Genomic DNA, 20,426 nt, shown 5'->3' on the forward strand with positions numbered 1-20,426 from the left:
AACTATTGTGTTATAAATTTGTTATTCTTCATTACAATTATTACAGATGCCGTCAACAATAAATTCAACCGTAAGACGATCTCCAAGTCCTGTCCATTCGGACCATGATTATTGTTCTACAAAAAAGAGACATAGTCTGCCAAATATAAAAGGAGGTCAAAGTTTATTGAAACCCGAAGTTTTATCTAGCAATAACAAGATATTAAAATCTAGGCATAGATCGTGTAAAAACAAAAAAGTAGTGTACCATCTCAGTAGTGACGAAGAATGTGAAAAGTTAAATGAATCTAAGAAAAATAAACTTTTAGTTAATCGCATTAGTGACGATGATTGTGAGAAGAGAAACGTAGTTAAACAAACTGTAAAAGCGACACCTAACTCTAATCATCGTAAAAAAGTATCCCCAGTTCATGGTGCGTTTGATAGTTTTGATAAAAGTAACGATTCTGTGATGGTGAAAAATGCTTGTAAAGCAAGTGATAATGCAAGTAATCAAGATTGTAATAGTAGCATTAAGTTAACTATTAAAAATAAGTCTGAAGTTATTTTAAAAAACGGTGATTCTAAGGAGAATCGTAGAAAAATTAACGAAAAACATATGTCTGATAGTGTGGATTCTAAATCTGTAAAATCTAGTGTATATAATTCAAACAATCATGTTGTAATCTCCAAAGAAGATGAAAAACCTAAAAATAAATCAAATAAAAGTAAATTCACTCCACATAATGATTCTTTAGACGTAAAGACGGACAGTAAAGCTAAAGAATCAGAGAAATTAGATGATAGTTCAAGAACTACTTTAAGTAATGATCATATAAAAGACGGACCTAAAGACTTTTATACAGCTTTGTTCAATGATAAGAAAGATGTTCAATTACCGCAAAACATTGAAATAAAGACTGAGAAAAGAACTCATGAAGACGAGAAAAAGATTACCCATGAGCAATTAGATTCAATTGAGCTTGAACAACCTCAAAAAAAGAAAAAATTAAATCTCCAAGAATACATGATGCGTCGAGGAGCTAGTTCGAATAACAGTTCTGCCCAAGTTAGCCCTGAAGCTATATTTCCTGAAACATGTATTGCCCTAGATAAATTTGACAAACCTATGATAAATAATATACCTGTCAATGAAGAAGGATCAGTCAAGAAAACAGAGGATTGTGTTGTACCGAAGAAAATTTTTGACCCCATAAGAGAAGCATCTAGAAAAATATTAATGAATACAAAGAAACAAAAAGCTGAAGCTCTAAGAAAGAGAGATGAAGACATAGTTATGAGTAAAATACCCAAAGTTGAGAATTTGGAATTACAACCTTTAATAAGCGAAGCAGAAATGTTAAAAATTGTTGGCATGTCCGAAAATCCTATCAAACCAGTACTGACAGTTAAGGAACAACAACTTTCAAAAGACTACGATGAAATTATACTAGTAAGTATTGGCACGAACACCGATGAGCTAATTTTTAAACAAACTGAAGTTATTTTGCAAAAACATTCTAAGGAAATCTCACCTCAAAAAGAAATGAAATCCACAATCAACTTTAAAATAAAAAAGACTGATAATGTTCTTAAACAAAACGTATTTGATTCAGTGAAAGGTAACTTGATTTCTAAAGATGATAAAAAAGTAGATACGAAAATAGACCAAGAACGCTTTAAAGATATTGCGGCTACGTTAAAGAGCGTGGAAAAACAAGTAGAAACTAAAATAATGAGTAATTCCCTATTTGCAAGCATTCAAGATGTGATTATGAAAAAGGCCCCGATCTCGACGCAAACAGTTAGTAAACAACTTCCATCCATTAGTAAGAATGAATTTAAGTTTATCAAAACTGTTATCATCCGAGACTTTGACGAAAAGGCGGAACATGGAGAAGATAAAGTTATACTTCACTTAGAGAAAAATAGAACTAAACCTGAGATGAGAGGTGCTATAATACAAACGCACTGTGTTCCGAATATTAGTATCAATAAAGAGTGTGTTAAAGAGAAAATATCGCCTAAAAAGGAAAATAATAATGTGAAAGTCAAGTTGTCACCTAGAAAAAATGACAATACTGTCAAAGAAAAGTTGTCACCTGTGAAGGTAAATAAAGATATTACATCACTATCGACAGTGACAAGTCCAGTAGGTAAAAACACAAATAATGCAACAATTTTAAAGAATTCTGAAGACAAGCTAAACGATAGAGCCAAATCTAAAGAGAAACGCTCTCATTCTAAAGAACGCCAAGAGCGTCACGAAACAAAACATCGGCGATCTAGGTCTCACTACAAGAGTCGAAGAAGATCGAGAAGTAGAAGTAGATCACGTTCCAGAGCAAAATCTAGACGATATAGAAGATCAGGATCATATCGAGGTAGACGACGTTCGCGGTCACGATCACCGTATAGATCAAATAGAGACAGATCCGTAAAAAGAAATTACCATACTAAGAGAAGATCAAGATCAAGGTATACAGAAAAGAAGTCAAAGACACCGATACCTAATAAGAAAAGTCCGCGACGCTCAATTGATAGAAAGTATACAAATACTAAATCTTTAACGCCCACATCAAGGAAATCTACGACATCTGAGAGCTCGGATACATCTACTTCAAGGTAATAACGTCGATAGAGATAAATTTGCTTATACTATAAAATTTCGTACCGTAAGAAGTAGTATGGTTTGAAGTATACGCAAAAAAGAAAGTACGTAGTGATAATGAGTACTGGTTAATTTTTTTTTTATTGCTTGCAACCGTATTTACCTACATTGTAGTAGGACTTCACTTATATTGTTATGTACGTGTGTGGTCTAGGTCTTATATGGAAGATTATTGATGCTACTACGGCTTAGGTGGTTTCGTTAATCTTCTTGACTCACAGCTTATCTTTGCCATCACTTAACACCATTAAGTTAATAGTTTTTACTGTAATAGTATAGTGGCAACACTACTATTAATCAGTGGCGTAAACTGACGGTTGAAATTCGGTTGTATAGTTATGTGAGTGTTTAATTAAAATACAGTTTTTCATTACACAAAAGCACTTTTCTTTTATCAGTTTTAAATAAAAAATTCAGGAAATAGCTTAGGAACTAGTAAAGTGCATTTTTCTAAAGAAAGAAATAATGAATAATTATTATATTACGATTTACGTATTAGGTAGGTATGTCTACAAAGTTGGTATTAGGCTGTCATTGTTAAAATTATGTATCAAGGAATTATTATTTATATGTTGCAGTTTATTTCAACTTTTTACAGACCTGTTATATAATTGTTAATTGTTTGTAGTTCATCATCTACTAGTAGTTCTTCAAGTTCCAGTACATCATCAGTAGTGTCAGACAGATCTCGCCCTTATCGACAGCCTGATTCTAGAAGGGGATGTAGAAATTCCTCCAGCTCGGAAGATCGGTTAGTATCGTATTATTGTTATGTCCTGTATTATTGTTTTATTTTATTGTACTCGCTAGTATAAATATCTACCAGTCGGATTTAATTATTAATTTTAGACTAAAATAAAATAAATATAACATTAAGGATGCCTGAAAAATGTTTTTGATTACAGAAGCATACTAAAACAACTTAATATGACATCACTTCATCACCGTAGAATACAACTCGAATCACTGTATTTATACAAAATCATTCATAGTAACATAAATTGCACTGACTTACTTAATAAAGTATATACTTATAATAAAGACTTAATAAGTACATTACAAAACCACGAAGCGCGCACGTGACACGACTAAAAGACTCTTTTATATACCACCATCGCGTACAAATGCTGGAATACGATCACACGTCCGTAGAATGTGTTATAGATATAATGAATACTTCACTAATTTAGATATTTTTCATGACAAGCTGTCCACATTTAAATCCCAGGTTAAAAGTATATTAAGAAAGAAGCAAGAAGACGAATACAAAATTTAAATATGAACTATACATAGAACACAGACTCCTAAAATGTGTATATATGTATGTATATATATATATATTGGTAAATGTGTATAATATAGATAGTAGGTATAATATATATTTTAGTGTATTACTATAATATGTATAGGTATATATTATTACTAGCTGACCCAGCAAACGTTGTATTGCTATATAAAGTAACTAGTGGACCCAACAGACGTTGTCCTGTCGGAAATTTCGGACACACGTCTTAAATATGAAAAATCGGTCCAGCCGTTAGGAGGAGTCCACTGAAATACACTATATGGACGGAATTGAGAATCTAAACCAATCTCAAATACACTGGAACACACAAAAATATCATCAAAATCGGTCCAGCCGTTCAGGAGGTAGTTCAATTGTGAATCTAAACCATTCTCGAATCCACCTGAAGACACACAAAAAGTTTCAATAAAATTGGTCCAGCCGTCTAGGAGGAGTTCAGTGACATATACATACGCACACAAGAATTATATATATAAAGATATATCATTAATTATATTATTTTTATTTTATTTTTTAAATATTTTATATGCATTTATGTCACTATTACTATTACCTATAAATATTATTTTTAATCTTAATTTTTAAGCACTAGTAGTATTAAGCGTAGATAACGCAATATTGTTAAAAATCAGCGGAACACGTGGTTTAGAATATATGTATTATAATTCTTAGAACTTATTGTCTGCATATGTATTTGTATTTCTGTTTGTGTTTTTCCAATAAAATAAATAAATTAAGGAAGCATCATTCTTGAGGAAGAGTAGTGTAAACTTTCCAGCGCTAAGCTACAATTCGCAGGCAGGCTTAAATATAGATTAATTATTTCTAAAGAAGAAAAAAAACCGTGCCTCTAAATTCTTTAACCTGCACATCATTGTCCGTGCGTAATCTAAGCACGTCGTCAAAATCGGCGAATAACTTTCAAAATTTAATATACCCGTCTAGATCACTTGAGACCTGAGCGACTATTTCCTTCATAATCATAACCATAGTCAAAGGTCATAACATAGGTGGGTCGTATCTCTTGTAATTTAATGATTTTAAGACGTAATTGTTTTAGGGAGACGAATGCACTGGTGGAACAGAGAAGGATAGTGTTCGTCGGAAGATTGGAAGCCGATTTAACTAAAGCAAAGTTTCGGAGTCAGTTCACGAGGTTTGGGCCTGTTACAGAAGTGAGAATACACAAGAAAGAGGATGGGTAAGTTGAATTATTTTCCCATGATAAGAAATATACTAGCTTTAAACAATTTGTTATGGTTTTAAAGTGACAACCCCCACCCTTTGTTTTCCAATTTTATTTAAGTTTCAATCCTAGAATTGAGGGTTATCACTTTAAAAACATAACAAATTGTTCAGATTTAGTCCCCAATATTTGCATTTTAATTCCTAATATGCAAATATTGGGGTTGAGCAGGTTATCAACTGTAAAGTGGATCCTGTAGATGAAGCCACAACCTGGGAGTTGAACAAAGCATACAAGATTTTATGACGATTCAGTTGGTAGAGCACTGGCACGGAACGCCAGAGGTCGTGGTTTCGAGTCCCGCATCGTTCATACAATTTTGTTTTCAAATTTTATTTGTGTAATAGCTTTAAGGGTAAATGTATACTTGTAATTCGTGTAGTAATAACAATAGATATAATATGCATTAAAAAGTATTAAAATAATTGCGTATTTTTATACAATCTAATTAATAAATTTTAATTCTAATTTTTATCGAAAAGGAGGACAAACGAGCGTACGGGTCATCTGGTGTTAAGTGATCACCGCCGCCCACATTCTCTTGCAACATCAGAGATTCACAGGAGCGTTGACGAACTTTAAGGAGATTGTTCGCGCTCTTTTGAAGGTACCCATGTCGTATCGTCCTTGAAACACCGCACAAATTTGTAATACCTACGTGAAAAAAACGGGAGGACCGCCACAGATTATGATAACCATTCTTAATGACGAAATTAACTTATCCTTTTCAGCTCCCGCTTTGGTTTCGTGACGTTTCTGCGTCCACGGGACGCGTGGTCTGCTGTCGAGGCCGGTTCATCTTTTCCGCAGTACGACGTGGGTTTCGGTGGTCGAAGAGCATTCTGCAGGCAGAGCTATGCTGATTTAGGTAAAGTATTCGAAATATACGGTAAAATATACGCGGTGTTTCCAGGATACCAGATATCTTGAATTAAAAAAGGCATACACCAATGCAATAGAATAATAGACTGTAAACTGCCTTCTGTTCTTCGCCCTATAAATAGACATAGATCCTGAAAAACTTTCCAAGCCACAAACATAACATTTTAAGGAATTCGTGTTTAAAGTTTAATAAATATTAGTGTATTCCATACATGTGGGTCTCTACTAAGTCATGATGTCGTTTATAGAGTGACAGTGGCTGCCATTTTTTGTCAGTCCGTTAATATGAATCACGTGACCAGTTTTGTGTTCTGAACTCAATTTCGACATGATTGTGGTTTGGAACTGTAATTTAATGCAATGTTGATTTTCAGATGGACTAGAGGTCAAAAAATATACGGAGGGCGTTTTCGGCGGCCAAGCGGCTACGAATTTACCATCGCACCGGGGCGACGAAATTTCATTCGAGCAAATGTTGCTAGATATAAAAAATAAACTTAACAAACGCAAAGGCGAAAAAGTGCAAGAAGGCGGCGATTGACGTTTGCTCTTCTTTCAGTTGCGCGGTGGCCATTTTGGAATGTATGTGAACTGGCTGTCAATGTCAGTGTCAGTTGATTTGCGGGATTTTCATTGCAATCGCATTTTGAGAGCAACAGATTGAGACTATCGAGGTCTTTGTCCAGATAAGGCGTTTCAGCATTGTAGGTGTTTCTAACCAAAATAATTATCCTCATATTACACTTATGGCTATGAAACATCAATGTTGTATGTAGGAATGTCAGAATTTACACCTGAATACTTTGCATGGTTGCAAAATTTTGCTCACAGAGTACCTTTTTTTATTGCAATCTTCGACTGTTATTTCTGTAAATATTAGCGTAGTCTTAATTTCCTACCTCTATGTAAATTAATATAATCTGGATTAATATAAAAAAATATTGCTTTGCCTGATGACGTCACCAAGCCACCAAAATCATATTCTGTGGCGTAACTATCTAGCAACACAGACTAGAGCAATACGGTTTTTTAAAGGAGATTTTTATGTCGGTCTACAGCGGACCTTCCATCCTCAAGTGAACCCGATGGTTATCATTTGGCGATGGCGTAGTGATCACCTTCGATCATTACATGATTAATAAGGGGGCCGATCCAAGTTTAAGTAGATAGTTCGTAGCTTCGTCTCCTACCGTTTGGAGTATACTCGAAAAGAAAACGCACGTATAGGAAAATATTTACGGCCTAACAAATAAACATGGTATAAAGTTGTACCTGAGGATAAACCAAGAATATGGAAATTGTTTACGTATAACGTTTCCCGCGTTTGTTTGCAAGCCTGCCTGACATTCGGAAAACTTCAGAATTATCATTGTATTGATAGAGTTGTGCGCGATATAGTCAACATTAATACTTTATGCTGAGTTTATTTGTAAAGCGGACAATTTTCGCGGATCAAAAACGCAACGTATATAGCTCTATATTTCACTCTAGCCTTTAGCTTTAGATACAATAACTTTCGATCAAATAAGGCAGAATATATCAAAGAGAAAGTCATAGTATACCCTAGCGAGGAATTTAAAATTATTCTGTATTACATCGACTACAACATACTTATACTATGGCTGTAAGTTATATTTCGCCTGACTTAAATCATAATTTTTTTGTATCTGCTTTCAATAATAATTTGATATTTTTTAAATTGCACCATAATTTAGTGTGTCACCATTTTGATTAATTAGTTTAATTTGTTAAAAAAATAAAATAAAAAAGTTTGTTTTTGGAAAATGCATTCAATAGATACAAGCTGAAACTGATTCACAACAGTCTGCCTAAGGCCTAACATATTAGGCCAATAATGATTTTTCTAATGTTGCTGGGTAGACCTGTAACCTATGTGTAAAAAGTCGTTTTTATTTTAAGTGTCATTGTTGCTAAAATTGAAAAAAAAAAATCACACAGTTTTGTTAATAAAGTATATTTTGTTATGTTTATGCAATAATCTTGTTAATATAAGTGTTTTAAGGTTCTATTGCTTGTAGTTTCAGAGGCTAAGTTGTAAATATTTTCACTTATAACCTTCAAGCTACAAAAATAAGTTACCACTTGAAAAGGTCAAGAAAATAAATAAAAATAAAAAGAACAGGTAATAAAATAAGTTAATACGAGAAAAAAAAACAAAATTTTAATTAAGTATATATAGGTTTAAAATATGTAAGTAATAGAAATTATTTTGTTATTTGATAATAAGTCCCGCTGATCTTTCTCTTACATTTATATTGATTGCACGTCATATTTTTCACTTCGGACAATAGTAAGAAATTATGAAGCTTCCAATACGCGCGTGCCAAAATCTGTTCCTATTTGCTAATAAATTGCTGTAGTTATATTTAAATCAATAAGCTAAGAACGATCCTATCGTTATTTCAACGCCTTTTATTTTTAGAGTATATAACTAAGAGGAGACGGCATTTTTATTGAAATTCGCATTCATATGCAAATTAAGAAGTTGCTGTCTATTTCGCGTACCTACATTAAATATAGATTGAAGTTATATAGGTGTAGTTTAACAGTGTGCTAAACATGTCGTTCACCTATATTATGAAAACTTGGGAGATGCTTAGGGAAGTGCGCAATAGATCCCAAAAACAAATTTTCTATTAATAAAATGAAGCATATTATTAATAATAATATGTACGTTTTTGAAGGAACTTTCTTGGGTAACCACTCCTGGTTACCAATCACCATCAGGTTACTCGGGCACAGGTCGTATTGTCGTTATAGTTCTTATAATTCTGTAAAAAAAAACATTGCGTGCGTACTAAGTGCATATGTCAGAAGTGAAACCTGCATGGTGCATGAACCTCTAAACTGCATATGAATTCCTGGTACGTGTTGCTAGGATGACACATGATTTCAACCGCTATGAAAGACATTCCTACCACCACTAATATAATATTATGTTCTCCTCCTGGTGTCTATGTAGTAATACGTCGTGCGCTTGGAGTCAGAATATATTAATGTATACTCGCGCCATACTTAAGACAATCTCTTCTTTAACTATGATCGCCTGGTACCAAAACATTGTATTATGCTTCCTATCTAATTATCTCCCATGTTAAATATTATGAATTGATGTGACTGCTCTTTTTACTGTCGCTTGCACTTCAATAGTATACATATTTCTGTCTCATTCTTTGCCGGCTTCATCCTACACATTTTTGTATTTGTGTCTCTTACCTGTCGTTTTTTCCGTTGCATCTGGTTTGAAATCACAACGATTCTAAAGAAGTTTCACTTCAAAAGTGTTTTTGTGGCCAGATTTTAGTGTGGACTATGTTATAGTCGCAACTCTGTCAATACAAACACACGACTGTTAAGTGTTTTTCTCGACATATTGTATCGATTGTAGAAAAATATCGCATATCATTAGGCCACTGCCGCGCCAGTAACAAATGATTTATTTGCCACAAATGCCGTCTCCTTTTGCGTTAATACTCCATGCTTTAAATTATTTTTATAAACTGTACGATAAGCTTAAGACAGAACTTTCAATAGTTTATCATTCTGTATGTTCGTTCCTCTAGTTATTTTTGTCTTTTTCTAGATTATTATAACCTAGTCAACGAAATGAACGATATTATTTCGATGTGATTGTATTTATTTTTAATTAACGCTTTATTATAAATTAACTTAAATTGCAGTTAAATTTAATCAAGTTACTTCCGATGAAGTTAGTTCAGTTGAACTTGAAAAGGAAAATAGATAGATATTTTTCAGATATTACAAACCTTTATAACCACAATTGTGTGGTAATTGTTTCTTTTACTTTCAAAAAGTTTCTGGTAAATCTAAAACGATACCTGGTCCGTGTTGTTTCGCATTAAATTGCTGTAAATATTATATTTTTGTATGTCAGTTTTTATAGGTTTTTTATAACAATAGCTTGAAACCAGTGAAATTCCAGTGAATACAATATTGTATTAAGAGGAAGGTGCCAATTAATGATTAATGAACATTAAAAAAGGTAAATAAATATTCTGCAAAAATATTAATGTTGCAAACGGCAGCTAAGTAAAAAATGAATACGCACAATTTTACATTATTAAGGCGCAGTATGACATTTAAGTTGAAAATAAGCGCTTTTTAAAGTGATATCCCTCAGTTCTGGGATTAATTAAATTAAATTATTAATAACAAAAATTTATGAACGATTAGATTTGAAAAAGCGATAAGTATCTCAAGTCAATTTCCTAGCAATTATTGGGGTTGAGCAGGTTATGAACTGTAAAGTAGGACCTGTAGATGAAGCCACAACCTGAGAGTTGAACGAGATATACCAAGATTTACGATTCATGCGTCACTCGAACAGTTGGCTCAATTGGTAAGAGTGCTCGGACGGAACCCGAGAAACGCGGGCTCGAGACCCGCATCGTCCATGAATTTTGGTTACAAATTAAATTTGTATTTATAGTTAAAACAAGGTAGATCGATAAGTATATAATTTACTCACTATAGCTTACTTTCCAACGGGGGACATCGGTTCATAATTATAAAGAAATAAATTTGTATCAAACCTAACTTGTGCAGATGTGGCAACGCAAATCTTCCACTTATCGCGAAAATGTGGGCGCAGCATAAGTTAAAACCATTTTGAAAAAATAGTTATGCGATATGCGGATGTGGCATCCGCGTTTACCGCAAATATACACTGTGCTGGTCATTCAATGCCAATGACAGATCCAATCTTTTTTTTTATAGATATTTAGTTGCGATCCAGTTTTCAGTCATTATATAAATACATTAAAATTTTGTGAAATAAATGTTCGTGTGTAGATCTCTGTTGTAAAAGACACTACTAAGGCCAACGAGACAAGATAAAGAATGTAAACAAACAGACCGTTACTGAGTTACATTATACTGAGTTATTCAGGCTGATTTTTTGAGAAGGGCGGTGATGGCCAAGTCGGAATCTACGAACGAGTCTTAGAGAATATTCGTGAAAGGAGTCATGCCCTCGATTTATAATAAAACAATAACTGCATATTTTTTTATTATTCTTGAACTTATGACGGAAATCAACCCGAATGATTTTTCAAAAAAAAAATACATCCTGTATTATTGAACCAATAGACTCTATATATATATATATATATATATAATAATTTAATATTGACACACTTTTACACAAATTATCTTGCCCCAAACTAGACATAGCCTGTACTATGGGTACAAGACAACGATATATTTAATACAATATACTTACTTAAACATACATAATACATAACATACTCTGTTGCTGATAAGGATCAAACTTTGGAAAGATATGTATTTATTTGTTACTGTTATATTTCTAGCTTATTTTATTTAGCTTATATTTTTAGCACACACATGTTACGTTAAAATCAAGAAATTGTAAAACGAAATATGCAGTTACTGTTTTCTTATAAATCGAGGGCATGACTCCTTTCAGGTTTTTTCTCAAATATTCGTAGTTTTCGACTGTCTGTATTGTCATAAATACGGTTGATTCGGACTCATGCGACGCATCATCGTTGTCTAATATAGACAACAACGATTAGAATAGAGAATCCATAATTTGTATATAAAATAAAATTGTATATAATTTATTAAAATAAAAATGTTTTGAACCACTGAAACTTTGTTTACATTATTTATGTCGTCTCGTTGGCCTTACTATAGATGTATTTAATTATACTACGTCAATCGTTCCATCAGACAATATTTTTTTCTTATAGTCTCCAAATTTCTACGCGGAAATTAACCGGTGTGCGAAATGAATGTGGTTAAACACATTTTAATTGCGACATTTCAATTATGATTTTTGATGGATGACATCGCTTCAGATCGTATATATACTAAATATATTTTAATAGACATTGCTTATCTAATAAAAAACTTTTTCAAATATAATATATTATTCTAGGCAGCACCAAAGTAGTTATAATAATTTATTCAACTACCCACCCCAGTGTCCAAATTTATCAACTTACAATGGCATTTATCTGCAACTATTTCAATTGTTGGAATCACTTTATCGAGCTTAAATTAGACTTAGATATAAATTGTTGTATACGTATACTCTCTTATTGTTATTAAGTGCGATGATTAGATCTGTAACTACCCTCAATTCATCGATAAATATTTCTTCTCTCTCCCTATTTTAAAAGCATCTTCGAGTGAATTTGGCTATTTCTTATAATATCAAATTTCATTTCGAGAAATACTATATCTAAAATAGTCGACTTAGAAAATGAAGGGTTAACCTTAATTAAAATCCTGGTGCAGACAAATACATTTAGAATTATCGAGGCGTGACGCGTGTATGACACATTTAAATTAAATACTTTAAGGCTGGGATGCACCAAATAACTTTAGCAATAACAAACATGTTATAGCAAAAAAAGAGTTGCACCATTTGACAATTTTAAGATGACTAACCTAACCTTTAACTGTTAATCGAAACCGTCCAATCTTCGCCGGTTAAAGCTATTGTTAATGTTAAATAGCTAAATATCGACCTGTCAAAAGTTTCAAATAAATATTCGATATTGACTTGATATTTCACTTTTTAACTTTAACTATGCCCAGGAGTACGATGGTGCAACACATTCTGCAGTCTGTGTAAAAGTCAGCGTTACCGTTAACGTTAAATTTTACTTAAACCTAAACTATAACAGCTAATATGATGAAATCCAGCCTAATTTAGTTAGAACCCCTAGTTTAAGATAATTTGGGATCCAATGTAGACTATTGTTCGATCCTGAATCTTCAATTCAATATTTCAATCATAATTTCTTTAACCATAGAGTCTGGTCAGCGATATTCGGCACTGAAGAAAGGCGGCAAATTTAAAATAATCAAAGTGAATTAAAATTACTGCAAGAAAATTGTAATCACTTATGTTGATACTTGATAATTATTTATGTAATTATAATACACTGACCCGGCAAACGTTTTGTCATATGTAAGGATTTTTTTAAAGCTGAATTTTTACAAAAAACATACAGCTGTGAACATACAATAATGTTTGACATCAGTTATCATTTAAAACGAAAGTAATTAAGCCTTTACATCATAGGTAGTGCTTCTAATAATTAATAAAAATAATTTATTTTATTTTAATTGTCTTGTAAATTTTTTCTTACTGTTGTTTTTCGTTCGACTTGTCAATCTTACAAAACAGCAATCTGACGTACTTCACTTTTAATTGATGTATTCATTTTTAGATAGATTGTTATGTAAAGTCGAAAAAAAAATCACAACTAAACACAGAAATCCACATGGCCACAACTATCACCATCTTGTTTATCAAAGTGTCCTGCACGATGTTAGTGAGTTGACTATAGCCCTTTCCAGTGCCAACTTTCGTTAGCTAGACTGGTATGGAACACCAAAGACATTCTAAGAACGTCATTGTAGAACACGATAGATAAACTATCACCTTAGTGCTGATAAAATTTTTAAAGTACTAATATGTCATATCATTGATGGCAAAGAGATCAAAAACACATTAAGAAGTGGATTAAATTATAAGCTTCGGCTTGCTGATTAAGGATAAAGAGCACTAGATTAAAATTAGAAATTGGCTCTTGAAATCATATCATCATTAAGGTGCAGCAGGGTAAGACCGTATACAGTGTAAGTCCGGATATAGGGTAACTCCGGATAACACAAAGGTTTTAACTTTCTCAGATGGCAACGAAGCATGAAACGTATTTTTTTCTGCCCCTCGGTTTTGATCCTCGCCTCTATCGACGCGATGCGCTGGATGTGTGTGATATGACAGATAAACGACTGAATCCGTACGTACCCTGTATCCCAACTTACACTATATCCCAACTTACCCTATATCCCGAGCTTACTCTGTATCCCAAAATACCCTGACGCACTATATTGAAATTTCATAAAACAGCATGATCCAAGGCTAATAATAATTAAACTGCAAGTATCTATCTTTCTGATGCTATACAATTTTGGCAGCACGAGTGAAAGTTAACGAGTGCTGTCTACCCATATATTGATAAATTTTATCAAATATCGGCCATTGTTTTTTGTATAGGGCAGATTTATGATTAAAAGCTATAGTTTTTTATTGACACTTAAAAATTGTGTTACGAATGCTGTAAAATTATTAATATTTAAATGTGTCTCATCATTAAAACGTTATTGTCGGCAAATTAATATATGCAGGAGTTGGCCAGTAAATGGCGTTTTTGCTTCCAAAGCAAAGCATGATAAATATTAGGAGTACATTTTAAATTGTTTAGGTGTCTATGAAAATGTAGAGATTGATGTGAACGAATTAAGTGTACAGACATAATAGTACGTTAGCTGTAGTAGTGTACATTTGAAAGTCCAATTTTAAATTGATTTATTAGTCTTAGGTTTTAATTAAAATGGCGGAGAGAAAGTTTTATACGTATGTTGTTGAAATAAAGTATTTTGAACATTTATTGTTTTATTTGGGTACACCTACTGTTTCTTCCACAGACAAACTGCAAAATATCAGTCCCCGTCGTAGTAGACAGTCAAAGAAGACGTAGCTTTACGCGCGTAGCAATTTATCAGCGCGGGACTGAACGCTCTCATGTTTTCATAGTTACAAAGGCTGTAGTTAGTGCTCTCTAGTGTGTAGTGTATTATCTATGGTTAGTGCTCGACCGACCGTCGCGTTGGCGCTAACGCTGCTATAATTACTATGAAAACATATAGAGCGTTCAGTCCAGCGCTGTAGAATTGCTACGCGCGTAGAGCTACGTCGCGCTGACGAGAATCGTCGGGCGAGCTGTCGGTCCGCTGACGGGCTATGGTGATAAATGACTAATGAATGCGTTCAGTGCTACGCTGGCCGACCGAACGCGCGTGTGTAACATCTGCAGTTTCGAATATATTGTAGGTATAAATTTCTCCTCCAATTTGTCGCTTTATAATAACTGGGTAAACATGATATCTTCTCCGTATTTTATTCCGTAATCGTTTGCACGCCCATATTAAAGAGGTTAAAAATGAAATAATTTTTCTTCACAACTGTACACGCGCAATCAAGTTTGCTGTCAGCTGAGTACTAAATGCAACATGTCAGCGCGTACGATACGATCGATCGACGAACGACGTTAGCGCTGACCGTCGGTCGAGCACTAAATGCAGCCACTGCAAGTTAAACTGCCCAAACTGATTTCAGGATAAAAGTTGGTTCGTTGACTGTAATGACAATATGTGTTTACATTAATATAACGAACGGTGGCGGCTAACGTATGTGTGTGTGTGTGTGTGTGTGTAGGTAGCTTGGTAGCATAATGTACACATTGCTTGTACCTATGTATTGCGTTCCGTCTCTTTGGGTCTGTAGGCTGTCATAATAATAGCATTGTTTTGCTCAATGCAAGCATATCTACTTCAAACTTCTAGCTGCTAGCATTAATCCGTTGAAACAAGCACTATTTACCATTGCTTCGGGAAAGGTGGAGTGTAGCGATACAACAATAATACTTACTCAACGTCATGACTGCAAGTTAAAAAAATATTCTAAGTATAATATTATTATAAAAAAACAGGAGTTATTCAGTAAGAGATGACCATAAATCCACATACACTGCCGTGATCAAGTGTACCGATTTTGTCCCTTTCATACAATACCAGTGGGAGGCTCCTCTACAGAGGATGCCGGCTATATTATTGGTTAGGTCATAAACTAATCGAAATGCAACAACTTCATCTATCTAGAGGTAGCCGTTTGAACTATATTCGTCACTTAAAATAGAAACAGATCGCGTTGTACGTCAGAAATTTGATAGATCTGTCATTTTAAATAATAATTTTGCGCAAGTGAATTGAAATGCCTCTAGTAGGCTAATTGTTTCCTCTTTTTTAACTTAGGGACGTATATGCGAAGTCTAAATTTAAAAGAAGAGCTACTAATGATCGTATTAACCTCAGAAACTATCTGGTTTGAAAGTAAATCATAGTAGACGCATTTACCCAAAATGGAGTAAATGCGTCTAAAATCTACATTTTTAAAAAACCATTAATAACTTTTTTATGCGATACCCTTGAAGGTGACTACCTAATAAATCTTGAACATTACCTATTCGTTAGAAAATTGAGATTTCTAAAAATTACTTAAGTGTTTATTTTTTATGGGCCATCAATATCAACAAACGAAAAATTTTACGCATTTCCCTCTTTTGACCTTACCACGAAGGCGCCTTTTTCTGCCGTGACGCAGTACCTAATGTGTAAGCACATAAGACTTAACATCTTACGTCTCAAGATGACGAGCGCAATTGTAGTGCCGCCTAGACTTTTTGGTTTTTCAAAAATCCTGAGCGGCACTGCATTGTGCAGGGCGTGTCAATTGCCATCAGTTGAATGTCCTGCTCGCATCGTTCCTTATTGTCATAAAAAAAACATTACTCATCGATATTCGTTCTGGAATACCGAACTTATTCTTTGTACTCTTCCCCAAGTATCTGTTATGCTACCTACGGGAAGACTTGAGAAATGGCGACGATGGCAGCTCGGTACATATCTATATACGTCAATTAAAATGACATTATTAAGTAAATGTGGTAAATAATGTTGAAAAACTGTTAGACCAGATTCCAGCTGAATAAGAAAACAGAAAAACAGCTTAGTCGCTCCACTCAGTCAAAAACCATTCTCAATATCTGCATGTATGTCGGTTCTCAACTGTCTCCACTTACAATTTTTAACATGAATTTCACATAGCTTACTACTATCAGAGTGCCCTCAACTGAAAGGTCTCAGGCAGTTATACCTACTTAACAACAGGTGTATCGTAGGTTTTTCCTATTCAATAAAAAATAAATGCACGGGATCTCCTATACACGCATAATATTACTGCAACAATATATTTTAAACCAGTTCACAATCCTTTACGATTACATCACAATTAACAATAAATTCAGTAATGTAATGTAAAAATTGAATTCAGTAGTATTACAGCTGTTTTAACATTCCACAATCTAAAATATACTACTCACCACAAGATGGCGCTGAAAACCAAAAATATTTTACGGTTGACTACTCCCCACAAGATGGCCGTGAATAGCTCAAGAAGTCATAGTTTTTATTAGAATGAATTGAAAATAAAAGTGAGTTGATATATACCTAGATCTTAATTCTATTCACTACAGGTAGTATAGACACTAACGGGATTTTATTTTTTGTGATAATTAATAATATTCTTGCCCAGTAATATCTCTAGCTACGGCGCCTTTCAGACCGAAACACAGTAATGTGTACACATTACTGCTTCACGGCAGAAAAAGGCGCCGTTGTGGTACCCATAATCTAGCCGGAATCCTGTGCAAAGGAGCCTCCCAAGGGTACCACCCCATGAAGAACAATCACTTTTCATTAGATACTTGTGTCCATTTTATATTAAAATAATAATATAAGATACCTACTTGCTTTAGTAAATTTTGATTAAAGTTTGTATAAGAAATGTTCGTTTTTGTTTTCTTCGTACTATTTAATGGATTTTAGCTGTTTATTATACCAACATTTAAATAGTTGTTTTAATAAAAAACAAGAAAAGCGTTTGGATTTTTTATGTTGAAAAAAGTTTGTTTTTCAAATTAGTCAGATCATTTAGTGTTAAGTGATAATTCATTATAACTGGTTACTTCTTTTCGGAATGAAAATAAATCAAATCAATACATTTAATTTGTGTAATTAATCCCAGAAGTGAGGGTGAGGTTAAAATTACAAATTGTTTAAATCAAAAATATTAAATTTAATAGATAAATTAAAACACTTAAAAAAATAAAAAATTGCTTAAATCAAATCAAATCAAATCAAAAATATTTTATTTAATAGATAAGTAAATTAATCACTTAAAAAATAAAAAATGCTTAAATCAAATCTAGTCAAAAATATTTTCTATCATAGGTAAATTAAATTACACCTGAAATATGTATTTTTTTTATAAACATTACATTTTGTCTTACCAATAAACAACTTATCTTTCATGTTTTTATGTGAATGCCTTACTCCTTCTACAAAGACAATTTTACAAAGTTATGGCTGTCGAGAACTTATCAATAAAGTCAAACAAAATTATTTCGATCAAGATAAAACGACCCCTTCAAGGGTAATAACAGGGTAAATTAGTTGCTAGAAAGTACTGACATTCAAAGATTAATACTAAATTTATTTTGCGGCTACTAAAAGCTTAAATTCCACATACATTGCGTTTGATGTATGAAGTGACAAATTTAAGTCTAAGGGAGAGCGCAATGTAATAGGATATGGATTTGTAATCGTGAGTTGCCATGTTGTTTGTAGAAATCGCCTGAAGGAAAAAGGGTGGTTATCTGGTTGGAGTAATATTAAGAACAACTTCCGTTTTATTCGGCTGTTATTTGCGACATGAAGTAAATCTGTCTAATTAATTCAATTAGCTTTATTAAGAGCGACTTTTACTTCGCTCAGACGGTGACTTTGTTCGTATAATTTTCTTTAATATTGGTATTTAAGTCTTTATTTATTTATTCCAAACAAAACATATGTTATAACTATATTTAAAATACTATGACTACATAAAATTAAAACTATCATTACGTGGTAGCGTACCAAGAATACTGGCAGCATTTCCGCGTTGGATAGCAAGGCTGATCCGTTGACCGAGATAGCTACCAGCGCTTGGGCTTCCAGTAGCCTTATTGAGGCGCGAAGATAGTATTTTGAACATTCTGCGCGCCTCTGGGCCCCACGGGCCAAGTGTCTCGACACCAAACGGCACACAGATGTATGACTCAAATTGGTATTTAAATTCAAAAATTTTCTTCAAAACAGAATATGAAATCGCTTATTGAGAGTCAAATACCACTACAAATTCGGAAATAAATGTGTTAAATCTGAGAAGATCGGGCGCTGTTTGAATGAATGTTTTTTTTTAAATAAGGTTTCGATGTATCAAATTTATAATTTAAATAGCCTGATGGCGGTCGCTCCTTTCCCGATCTGTGGTAACATTAAGAAAGCCATTTATTTATCTTATGGTAACCTTTACAACAGAAACGTCTTTTAACAATTATTTGGAATAGTATTTTCTTTGGTTAACGCGAGTGTTACACATTTAAATAAAACACTTTTAAAGGATTAAAACGCGTGCAATGGTAACTATTTTACATTAGATTATTGCGTAAAACTTACATTTTTATTTTAGCTAACCCGACGAAATGAGTAAAAGATAGTTTTTGTTATAGTTGTCAATATGAATTTTAGCGCCATTTATTGCCTCGGACGTTGTATTTGCTGTAGACAGATGGTTTTTGGCAGAATTTACTGACAGTGTCCTCTTCTTTTTTGGTATGTGTAGTTGTGAATACTAATTTAGAGATTCTTGGATCCCAGGTGTTAGATAATTTTAGACCGTCTTCTCTATTGAAATTTGGGTGTTTTTTAATTTCGGTTGCTTCAAGTAACAGTCTTAGGAGAAATCTATTCTCTTTTATCAAAAATTTTGGTTGGTCGAACCGGATGTAGTCGTTAGCACGGTCTGTTATGTGTTCACATACAGCTGACTTAGAGTGACGTCGATATACGCAATATATTCTTTAAGTCTGCTTGACATATTGCGTTTGGTTTGCCCAATGTAAGCCACAAGGCCACAGTACCAGTCCAGTTTATAGACACCTGAATCTTGCAGTGGAATATTACACTTAACTAATCTCAAGAATTGCTGGATCTTCTTGTGTGGCTTGAAAATGATTTTAGCTCCGTCAAATGGCTTTCGTCTTGTACTTGTACCTACGTCTCCAAAGTGTTGCTTTTTGTTTTAATGAAAACTTCATTTGGTGCGTTCACGGATTTTCAATGACTAACATTCATCATTATATCTTACTGTTCATCATTGGGAAAATCATTGTTACTAAGTTTTTTTTTAATTATTCTCAACTATCGTCATAGATTGCTTGTTTGAAGCGATGATAAAAATAAACACATATCCTACAATGACCAATTTAATTTGTTTATGGTTTATGACTTATATATATTACTTATTATAAATATTATGACTGACAATGTCAGTACATTTATGAAAATTTAATATACGTTCACAAAAATTGTCACCTTTTTGCTCTTAATAGTGATTTTCATTATTATAACACTAGAAACAAGGGATTGCTTGTAACTAATTCTAGTAGGCTTCATAAGTTACATAAAAGCTTTAAGGGTAAATGTATACACTTTTAGAATAAAGTCCTATCCACTGTTCAGGCATTATATTATAAATAAATTTAAATGTTTAGTATTAAAAAATGGCTCTGTCGTAAATCCTACTAAACCACAGGTGA

The 20,426-nt window shown here is 33.3% G+C and overlaps 1 protein-coding gene across 2 annotated transcripts in view; it reads left to right on the forward strand.

The window, feature by feature from the left end:
- LOC126972378 (uncharacterized) overlaps positions 1 to 14,554 on the forward strand; it is a 30,662-nt gene extending 16,108 nt beyond the window's left edge. For both annotated transcript variants that reach the window (XM_050819071.1, XM_050819072.1), the window contains 5 exons: positions 47 to 2,604; positions 3,279 to 3,401; positions 5,017 to 5,157; positions 5,934 to 6,070; positions 6,459 to 14,554. In XM_050819071.1, coding sequence (XP_050675028.1) covers positions 47 to 2,604; positions 3,279 to 3,401; positions 5,017 to 5,157; positions 5,934 to 6,070; positions 6,459 to 6,625 — 3,126 coding nt within the window. In that variant the 3' untranslated portion in view covers positions 6,626 to 14,554. The remainder of the gene's footprint in view (positions 1 to 46; positions 2,605 to 3,278; positions 3,402 to 5,016; positions 5,158 to 5,933; positions 6,071 to 6,458) is intronic.
- Positions 14,555 to 20,426: the final 5,872 nt, after the last annotated feature.

This window comes from Leptidea sinapis, chromosome 26 (genome assembly GCF_905404315.1).
Source record: "Leptidea sinapis chromosome 26, ilLepSina1.1, whole genome shotgun sequence".
Lineage (NCBI taxonomy): Eukaryota > Metazoa > Arthropoda > Insecta > Lepidoptera > Pieridae > Leptidea > Leptidea sinapis.